The sequence below is a fragment of the Cibotium barometz genome, chromosome 11 (assembly GCF_041138505.1).
Source record: "Cibotium barometz isolate CiBa-2024 chromosome 11, ASM4113850v1, whole genome shotgun sequence".
NCBI classification, from domain to species: Eukaryota; Viridiplantae; Streptophyta; class Polypodiopsida; order Cyatheales; family Cibotiaceae; genus Cibotium; species Cibotium barometz.
In genome coordinates, this window is record NC_141056.1 from 24,124,337 (window position 1) to 24,135,270 (window position 10,934).

The 10,934-nt window shown below is 38.0% G+C and overlaps 1 protein-coding gene across 1 annotated transcript in view; it reads right to left on the minus strand.

The window, feature by feature from the left end:
* The window catches only part of LOC147633934 (uncharacterized), a 60,486-nt gene extending 59,955 nt beyond the window's left edge, over positions 1–531 (minus strand). Inside the window, exon 1 of the mRNA XM_086805003.1 lies at positions 356–531. Within this exon, the coding sequence (XP_086661129.1) occupies positions 356–383 (28 nt within the window). The 5' untranslated portion in view covers positions 384–531. The remainder of the gene's footprint in view (positions 1–355) is intronic.
* Between the last annotated feature and the right edge of the window lie 10,403 nt (positions 532–10,934).

A 10,934-nucleotide genomic window follows, 5' to 3' on the forward strand; every position in this document is an offset into this window, starting at 1 on the left:
TTGCATTGACATGGGAACCGCACTTTTAGAGGCGCTATGAGACCAACCAAGCCAAGCCAAAATCCTTCTTTCATAACCCACATGGAGAAGATCAACAGGGACTTCCATGTAAGAACTAGTAGAGACCAAGCCCTTTCATGACAAGGTACTAAGGAGCTACTCCAACATTTGAAACCTATCTCAACTTCTTAAGCTACTGGTCTGCAGACTAAACTCAACCTCCAGGACTTTTCTGTAAGCTGCAAAGTCTAGTGAAGAAAACTAGGGCAAATTTCCCGAATCAGGAAATGCAGCGATAACATAAAATTTCGAAATTATAATTTTTAATAAAACAAAAAAGGAGGAAAATCGGTACCTGAGGGAGGCGCATAACGTGCTGTCATCGCGAGGCTGGGGATCTCGGAACTCTTAGAAGAAATCGAGCAAACAAGTGCTGAAACCCTTGCGATCCCGCAACCGCAAAGAAAGGCTTCGTTTCTAGTCGGTCAACCACCGAGTAAGCTGGCGCAGCAAACGTGCTCTTTAAATAAGGTGTTCTACTTACTTTGGATATAAGGTGTGTCCTAAACTCTTTGGTCGATGACACACACACACTTACTTTGGATATAAGGTGTGTCCTAAACTCTTTGGTCGATGACACACACACATATATATATATATGTGGGTCCCAAACTCTTTGGTCGATGACACACACACACATATGTGGGTCCCAAACTCTCACACACACACACACACACATATATATATATATATATTGAATTTTATAATCTACTTATGTTATCAAACCAAAAATATATAAGCTCGGTATTGATAAAATTTAGTAGCCCATGTTTTGCTGCCTCTTAAGTCCCAACCTCTTTGAATTTTTGCCACGTGCCAATTGTAACTCCTTTAGCCAGTAGCCTCTGCAACCCTTTGTGCAGTCGTTGGCAGCTACTCTTAGAAGCCTCACAAAAACCTATGATGTGCAGGTGTGCATCATCCCTAGCCTTGCTAATTTTACTTTTCCTCACATTAAGAAAAGTGTATTTTTTATATCTTGTTATTTCAATTCACAAAAAGTTATGTAAACCCATGTTTTTACATAACAACAAAAATATATCTTTTTGAAGACTTAAATAGTTAGGAAAGTTGCATATTGATGCCCAAGTTGAAGGGGATAAGTTGCATAAAACTTTTGATGAAACCTTGCCCTGGGCTTCAAATTTAAAGCTTGCCTACCTTACTTTTAACAAGGTGTGTCCAAAACTCCTTTCATGGTGATGATAAATATTAAATAGCCTTAAGGGATGTCTTTATGTTGGGTGTAGTTAGGTGTTTTTATGTTCTTTTTTACACCCTTCCAATTAATTTTAACAGTATATTGTAGCATTGCTAAGGCTTTTTTACCAATTTTTTTCAGTATCAAATCTTTAAAGGAGAAGTTTATTTTCAGAGGTGGTATTTTGGCTCAAATGTGAAGGTGCTATTAATTAATGCCCCACTAAATGGGTATTAAAAATAGCACTTTAATCACCCATTGATGCAAAATGTGTCACAAAAGATTACAAAGAACTTGATTAATCTTACATCACTTCGGCAAGATTCACTAATCTTGCTTTTTCTTGCATCAATTTTTGGGGCTCTTAAGATAGGTGCACTTGCCAAGGCCCTCTTTAGCTCAGCATATGCTTAATCCATCTCTATCCCAAGATCCCTTTCTTGTAGTGGTATCAGAGCTTTTGGCTTTGATCTTGGTAGTATTTGGCTTTGATCTTGGCTTTAATCTTGGTACTGATATTGACTTAATTATTTTCAAATTAAGTTTTACATAATTTTTCAAGATTGCTTTTATCTTTATTTGTGTGGATTAGCAATGAGATTAGTATTAATCATTTTTGGGTATATGCTAACTATTTTGAGAAATCATATTCCCTGAGTTTAGCGAACAATTTCCTTAATTAGTGATTTCTTTCATTAAATATTTTCATAAACCCTAGTTTCCTTCAACATTTGCCTAGTTTCTTTAGATTTTTGGTAGTTTAGGAGATACTCGTGGTTGCTATGCAAATCTTGTTGTGTAGAGTTTATCAAGAAAGTGTACAAATTATAATTTTGTTGCATATTTATGTGTAGATTACAATTCTATTACATATTTGAGCGGATTTATGTGCAGTATATAGTTCTATTTACAGATTTAGGAAGAGGAATCTTGGTGCAGATTTATAAAGTTTGCGAAGATTAAGTGAAGAAATCAAATCTTGAGTAGACTTAATATCAGTGTTGAGAGTGTTTTTCTTGACCAAATCTTTCCTAAATTGGATCATATCTTGCAAGTAATTGTGTTCCTTTAAAAGCAATCGCTACAAACTTCAAGAAACCATTATTGAAAACTCAACCAAGAAAAGATACAAAAAGGTACAATAGTCCTGAGGCTGCTGCCTTTTATAGTCCCCAAAGCCCTATATGCCCAAATCCCCCATGCTAAATATGCCCTAAGCCCCAATGTACCTAGACCCATGTTCCATGTTCATGTGTGCAAGAAACTAGGGTTGGCCACTCAAGGCATGGAGTGACAACATGGGTGCAGGTCACCATCCTAACATCTCATATGGGAGAAGTCCACCATGAAAGCTTAAGCATGAGAGCTCCAAGAAAAGTAATAGTCAAATGATCAATAATGTGTATGGCCCCCAAAGGCACATATGTAAATGACCCTAAGCCCAAGTGCCTAGGCCCAATCCCCCCATGTGCATGTGACACCAAATCTACTTCGTTACAAACCATGAGGCTAATGATAATGATGCTTGGATCGAATGGAAATCCAAGACATGCCTAACCCATGATCATATTGAGACCATATCAATCCTGCATCCTCCTAGATCGAATGAGACCATATCAATCCTGCATCCTCCTAGATCGAATGGATGATGTAATGCACCACATCCATCAATGAGATACATCCAATGTCCCCTTGGGTCAAAAGAATAATGCACCCATCCATATGTCCCTATGGATACATGATAGTCCATATAGAACCATCCATTCAAATCATATGCGAATACATCATGTCCAAAAGTGAATGCCTGATCGACTATGTCTGTGTCAATGCATAGGCATCCATGAGCATCAAAAGAGAATGCCTCATACTCCATAACATGCTCCATCAAATGTGAATCCATGTCCTCACTGCATCCATCACCATGCATAGGTCCATAGGCATGATCCACATCACAAGTGACTACCTTAGTATAATCCATATGTACCAGGCATAATCCTCATCACTGTCCACATAACCCTCGTAGAGGTCACAATCATAGACTCTCCACTCATCTCTCAAGAAAGGGTCATAGAATGGGTTTCCATAGAACCTCCATAAAGTATCCAATAGCTGCTCACTACTAGATGCATGAGTAGCCTCATCATCGATGTCATCCATATCATCAATGTCATTCATATCAATGATGTCATCGACATGCTCGCTAGCATCATAGGACTCATCCTCATCATATGTATCATGTGTATGCATATTACCATCATCCACATCAACATATATGCTCTCCTCATCACTAGTTAGATGGTAGATGAGTCATCAACAACTACATAGGCATCATGATCAAGATGCCTAATGTCACCATAATCAACAATGCATATGTCTTTACCATATGTGTAATCCCCATCCTCATGTGCATGGCCTATGTCAAATGCATCCTCATGGGTATGTGCATCATCACATGAATCATCATCCCTTGTGTCAACCACAATTGCATGCACATCCAAAATATCCTCAATGATCACGTCTTCATGATCTCATGGCATCATATCATAAGCTGAAATTGTATCCATCAAAGCACTTATGGAAGCATTTCCATTTTCAACTTGTGTATTCCCATTGGTCACGAACACATCGGTGATGTCTTGTTGAGAGAGAGCCGGCATTTAGATCTCCTCATTTCGGCATTGAGATCTCCTTATTTACTTGCTATCCAAAAATTACAGCAAGCGTCTCATCCACTTCAACACCCACAATGTGTGCTAAAATACCCACATAGTCATACTCTATGCAATGACCAAAAGATTAAGTGAGCGGGTAACCTCTGTTATCATTAACACTAGTTTGGTACCAAAAAAGGACACTTAAGTGTCCTTTTTCAGACGATGCAAATAAAATGCTACTTGCGCTAGGAAAGACATATTCAAAATCCCTCTTGAGGAGTTTGAATATGTGACCTAGTGTGTCTTTAAAAAACGTAACCTTGCAATTTGGATGCTGGCACGATAAGGAATTACACCCATAAATAGGACTTGCATGAGACTGCAACTCAGGTTTGAGAAAACCGCCTTATAAGCTTAGAGAAAAAAATCACTAAGCCCCGTGAAAAATTCCAAGTAATTATTTCATATTTGTGTCAAAGATTTTGCCAAGTTTCACATGAAATAAAATTCAATTGAGAGTGTCTAAAATAGTAGGAAGTTGTGTGTGTTTGATAAACCACTTTTTAGCATCCATTTGTATCCAAACCAATACATGGTTTTAATGTGTTTACAAGTTTTTTAAGGTGATACAATGCTTACTCTATCCATTGAGATCTTAAAGTTATATGTAAAAGCCCCTTAGTAAGCTACAAATATTAATTGCCAAATATTAATTGTTTCAAAATGTAAAAGCCCCTTAGTAAGCTACAAATATTAAAGTTATATGTAAAAGCCCCTTAGTAAGCTACAAATATTAATTGTTTCAAAATGTCAAAACTGCACATAACAAAAATTCTAGATTTATATTCTTGAGTCATACGCATTACATTCCTTTTAGTAAACTTGCAACATTTTGTCTGTATAGAATAATTTCGCTAAGGTACATTGTACAAACATAATTTGGGCACCTAAAACCTTTGTTTCATGGTTGTTGAGAGAGAATTTAGAAATTTTGAAACATGTAACATAAGATAGCGCTCAAGTAGCAAGATTTACTTAAGCTTGGGACCCCAAAAAATATGTATTAACTTGGTTTTGAACTATATAATCATTTTCGATTGCCAATTTGCACTAACATAACCCTAGTTTTATGGAAGTACCTTTGGAAGGCCAAAATTTTTCTCTTTTTTAGCATCTTGGTAATTATGAGATTTTTGTTATAGTTCACAAGTAGCTTAGGAACTAGGACCTAAAGGAGATTGTGTTGTTTTGAAACCCCAAGTTCTACCAATTGACTTTTACAAACATGAAAAACATGATTTATTCAAGAAGTTATGGGCATTTTATGGGATTTTTGACAAAACAGCTTCAAATTTCAATGAAAATTTTAAGTTAGAGTTTGTTGTCAAATTTCTAATATAGCTTGTGTTTTGACATCGTGAAAAATCCCCTTTATTTTTTGACTTTTAACCGACCTAAGGTTGAAACAAGGTGTAGAAATGTTATTTCTAGGTTTCCCAAAAAATTCCAAAGTTTTGGTGAGAAACAGAACACTAAAGTGTCCTCAGGACACTTTAGTGTCCAATTACAGAACTAGTGTTAATGATATCCAAATATTTCAAAATGAGTTGAAGCATTCCATCCCCATTCAAACATTAAGTGTGGCCAAGAATGGGTACCACCAATTCAATCATTTCTATCTTGCTTAGCTCAACAAACTTGCCCTTGTAATTGACCATTTGGGTATGCATGTGGACAAGTCCCATCAACACCATGATCTCATGTAAACCAATATCCTCATTAATTTGCAAAATACTTTGAGATATTTGCATGAAATCTTTGTCTAATCTTTGCACAAAACCCTCCATACTTTCCTTCTCTTTGATGTTGGGAATGAAGAAGGAAAGGTACCAATATCTCTCCATATAGATAGAGAGTCCTCGTGTGAGAATACCATGCATCGATATCTAAAGCACTTTTTCCCTTGGGTGGTCTCACAAAGTATTGCACAACATTATATTGCAAATTCTGCCAATCCCAAGTATAGTTGTGCATTTCCTAGCCATGCTCCCCTTGGCCTCTCCAACCAAATGCCAAGGTACCCTCACACACATTCAAGATTCTAGGAATAGAAATGTGAATATAATGTGTGTGGGATTTGTGTAGAATGCTTGAAGAAATTAGTAACTTCACTTACAAGAATGTTTGTATGAGCTCATATCATATCCATTTACATTTCTTAGCATGTACTCATGCTCTTCTCATCTCCAAGGCATAGTACCATAACGTCCAAAAGTATCAATTAAAACACATGTATGCCCCTTACATAGGTATGTCAAAAACATGGGCAATCAACACCTCCACATACATGTGTATTAAGCATTCACATAAGCATACCAGGTGCCATTACAATTTTTGATTCATGCCTCCAATACCAATTAATGCATTCCCATTTCACCAAGATGCACTAATACATCAAAATGTATTCACATAGAATCAATGAGTCTCTTAGCCTTGCATAAATGCACTCTAAGGTATATGTGTCCTTCCAAGAGTATTCAAGGCTATGTGATGTCAATGAATGAGATTAAGAGGGTTGCATCCTTAAGCAAGAATGGCAAAGTTCTCAAGCAAGAAGGAAAACCCCCAAATTGTTGGCAATCGTGTTATATGCACATTATGTGTGCATATACTAGGAGGCTAACCCACATTAGGCTTGTGAGCATGGGAACAAGCTCTAGTGGAGCATGGGTTAGGACTAACCTTATGAGTTAAGGTTAGGGTCAAGCATCCAAGGGTCACACATGGGAAATGGAGAGTCAAGAGTCACTTGAGGGCCCTCCTATATAATAGAGGCATGGGGCACACTCAAAGGAAGGTTTGGAGGCGTGGAGGCTTGGAGGCTTAGGCTATGGTCTCTTGTGTAGAGGATCATATCTACTCACCTACCATTTCACACTATAGCTACATGCTATTGGATTGCAGTTATACCTCTTGATGGTATGGGACATCAAGGTAAAGGTATGATGTATTTCATTATATTTCATGTGTGTATCCCTTGGGCTCAGGGGTGGTCGGGTGGTTGAGTTTATGCCTGATTTATACATGTTTATGCATAACAATTATCTAGAGAGATCTTAGGGTTTTAACAGTGGTATCAGAGCAATCTCTAGTTAATTGTTGTTGATTCTTCTTTTTTATTACAATTTTTGACATTTTTTTGAAGTAAATTTTAATATTTACTAATAAAAAATATTATTTTATTGATTTGTATTGATGATTTGCACGTGGATCGTCGATATGGCAATTGGAACGCGTGTTACTACTATTCAAGACGAATCGACGTTGCGGGGGAATTCCATGAGTTTAATGCTATTTTTTTTCTATTTTTGGTGGTTTAAAATAAGTATTAATGGAAATTTTTACAAAAATACCACATATTTTATTGTGGATATTTTTGGTTGGATTCCTTACATTTCTAGAATTTTTAAGAAATTTTTTCTAATTTTTTAGAATTTTTTGAGCATTTTTATGGTTAAAAATATATTTTTAATACATTTTTGCCGGTTTTCCCGCAAGTATGCTATCAAATTTCTCCTGATTTTCTGCTAAAATGCAGTAGGGGGCAACATGTTGATGCATGAAATGCTCTCCCATGTGCATGGGACCCTCTTTGTCTCTCAATAAATGAGAATCAAAAGATCAAATCAACTCAAGCAAGATCTCCATATCCCATTTCTTGATCAAGAAAATCAAGAAACTCAAGAATTCCTCAAATTTTCTTGAAATTAAAATGAAAATGGATCAAAGGCTAGGCTCTGATACCAATGCAAGAAACTAGGGTTGGCTACTTAAGGCATGGAGTGACAACATGGGTGTAGGTCACCACAACTCAAGCAAGATCTCCATATCCCATTTCTTGATCAAGAAAATCAAGAAACTCAAGAATTCCTCAAATTTTCTTGAAATTAAAATGAAAATGGATCAAAGGCTAGGCTCTGATACCAATGCAAGAAACAAGGGTTGGCTACTTAAGGCATGGAGTGACAACATGGGTGTAGGTCACCATCCTAACAACTCATATGGGAGAAGTCCACCATGAAATCTTGGGCATGAGAGCTTCAAGAAAAGTAATAGTCATATGATCAATAATGTGTACAATTCCCATGAGCCCTATGTATCATATAGCCCAAGCCCCCAAAGGCACATATGTAAGTGACCCTAAGCCCAAGTGCCTAGGCCCCATCCCCCCATGTGCATGTGACACCAAATCTGCTTCGTTACAATGTGCACCCTAAAATCACTTTGTTACAATGCCATATTTGATGATTCTAATAGATGGCACTATATGTAACCCTATAATGCCATATTTGATGATTCCACTACATGCAACTCTCTCTCTCTCTCTCTCTCTCTCTCTCTCTCTCTCTCTCATGCACACGCACATGCACACACACACACACACACACATGCACACGCGCACACACACACACACACACACACACACACACACACACACATTTGAGGGCATCCATAGGGTTTATGCTTGTGAGGGGAAAACATCATCTTACCAGGAAAATGCTAAATATTTGGAGGCAAGCATCGTCTTACCATGGAAATACCAAAGTATGGGAGTAGATAGAGGCTTTGATTAGAAGTAAGGAAAAAGGAGATACTAGGTGAGGGGCAATGGGCAAGCACCATCTTGAAAGGGGAATGTAGAAAGGTGATCGCAAGTCTTTGAGGGCTTTGAGGACATCCGAAAATTTCCTCCTTGTGTGTGTGTAAAAGGAGGGGAGGGGTGGGGGTTGAACCTTACCACTATTGAAAGTCTAAGGTTTGTCCTAAGTATTGAATGTAGAAAGGTGATAGCAAGTCTTTGAGGGCTTTGAGGACATCCAAAAATTTCATCCTTGTGTGTGTGTGTGTGTTGGGGGGGGCGGGGTTGTTGAACCTTACCACACTATTGAAAGTCCAAGGTTTGTCTTGAGTATTATTTCAATGAGCACATAGCACCTATTTAATTGATTTATATACAACATAGGTGCAAATATGCACGCACACACGTGCACACATTATTGAAAGTCTAAGGTTTGACCTCAACATTATTTAAATGGGCACATAGCACCCGTTTAATTAATGTATATGTAACATAAATGTGAATTTGCACACATATGTGAACGTGCTCGAGTGCAAGCATGCACACATATGTGAACGTGCTCGAGTGCAAGCATGCACACACACACACACACACACACACACACACACACACAACATGGGCATGTTTATATATATGTGTAATTTATAGGTTGAATGGAGACATTTTGGGTCTTAAGTGGGTTTCGATGAGGTGATCACACCATTAGGGTAGATGGGTTGATATTATGATGCGGTATTGAAAAAATACAATGAAAGGCCTTTATTAATCCCTTTTCCTTATCAATGAAAGGCCCTTCTCCTTGTCAATTTTTAGATGTAACCCATTGGTTGCTTTGTAAAAACCTCATGAGAAAATTTTTAGGAGCGGCACATGATTGTCCTCAATTTAATTGGCTATGTAAAAGGAGGGGAAAAAGAGGACCACAAGCAATGGGAAAATGTGGGGATGTTTTTAAGGTAGTAGCAAAAATGCCTTTAATTGGTGCAACTAATACAACCTTTTTTCCTCTCCCAAGTCTACCTACATCTAGACTACCAAACACATGCATGCATGCACAGATAGAAAAAACAAGGAAAACAATAGGTAACTTATCTCCCTACCATAGGCTTTGCTTGACCAGTGAGAGAGTATAAGAGAGAAGGTTAGGGTAGAAGGTTAGCCCAATGGTCCTAAGTGCAAGGAATCATGACCCATAGATTATCTTTATTACAAAATGCATACATACCATAATGGGGGCATCCACCCAAAAGTTCCAAATTTCCAAAATCCATAATCTACCTCTAGGCTAGATCAAATCTACTTTTACATTACGTTGATTCATGTTGTTTGAGAGCTTAGTGTGAGCTTAGTGCCAACTAGTAATGTTGCAATGTTGTGGGATGCCACTACATCACTCATGTACTTTAGAATCCCTCTCAACCATAATGCCTTATTGTTAATCCCATTTTGGGTTAACAAAGATGCTCCTCCAATTAAGGACATTAATAAGTGTCATGTAAAGGCACTATAGAAGTTGTACATTTTGAGATATTGGCCACCCAAGGCCTTAGTTAGTAAGTTTTGGGCGCCCAAGTATGAATAAGGGCCAGTTATATAAAAGGCAAATTCTCATAATGAAAATGTTAAATTTGCAGCAATGTGATGAGCTATGGTGGATCAAATGCAAGAAACAACATCATTAGCAAAGAGATTAGACGATAATAAAGATGTGATTAGTGAGCAATTAATTGATAGCTTAATGTGGGAATGGATAATCAAAAACCAGCAAATTCTCATTAGGCCAATGCCTCAATTCATAGAGTTTACATCCAAGCATCTAATCCCACCGATCTCTCCTTGATTCACTCCACCTCTTTTGCTTGATTCTCTCCACCTCTTCCCAGAATATCTCCACACATCCTAAATCTTCTCATGCTACCCTTTATTCTCTCCCTGTAGATACTTCTCACCTTTTCACAGGTTCTCACTCATTTACAGATTCTCTTTTATAGCCTCTTGCTAAGGGCTTGTTCCCGCACACACCCTATTCACTTGTATATTTCAACACCTCCCCTCAAGTGAATACTCCTAGCACACCTGGACCCTATACCAAGTTTCCCTCTTACTTGGTAGTCCGCGACCAGTGCCTCAAGTCCCTAAACTCATAGTCCTTGACACTCTCTCTCACTATATGTCCAAGGCTATGACAAGTGCCCGTGACCTTGACTAAAGTGCTCACACATACATCTACCACATGGCCTACATCATCGGTGGCTCAGAGGTGGTTTTACTCTGTTGGGGTAGGTTACATTGGGTTGTGGGGTTTCTCTCTCTCTCTCTCTTAGAAAAGATGATCTGACTCCACTTCCTTAATTAGGAGCCTCCTCCTACTCTGCCTCTT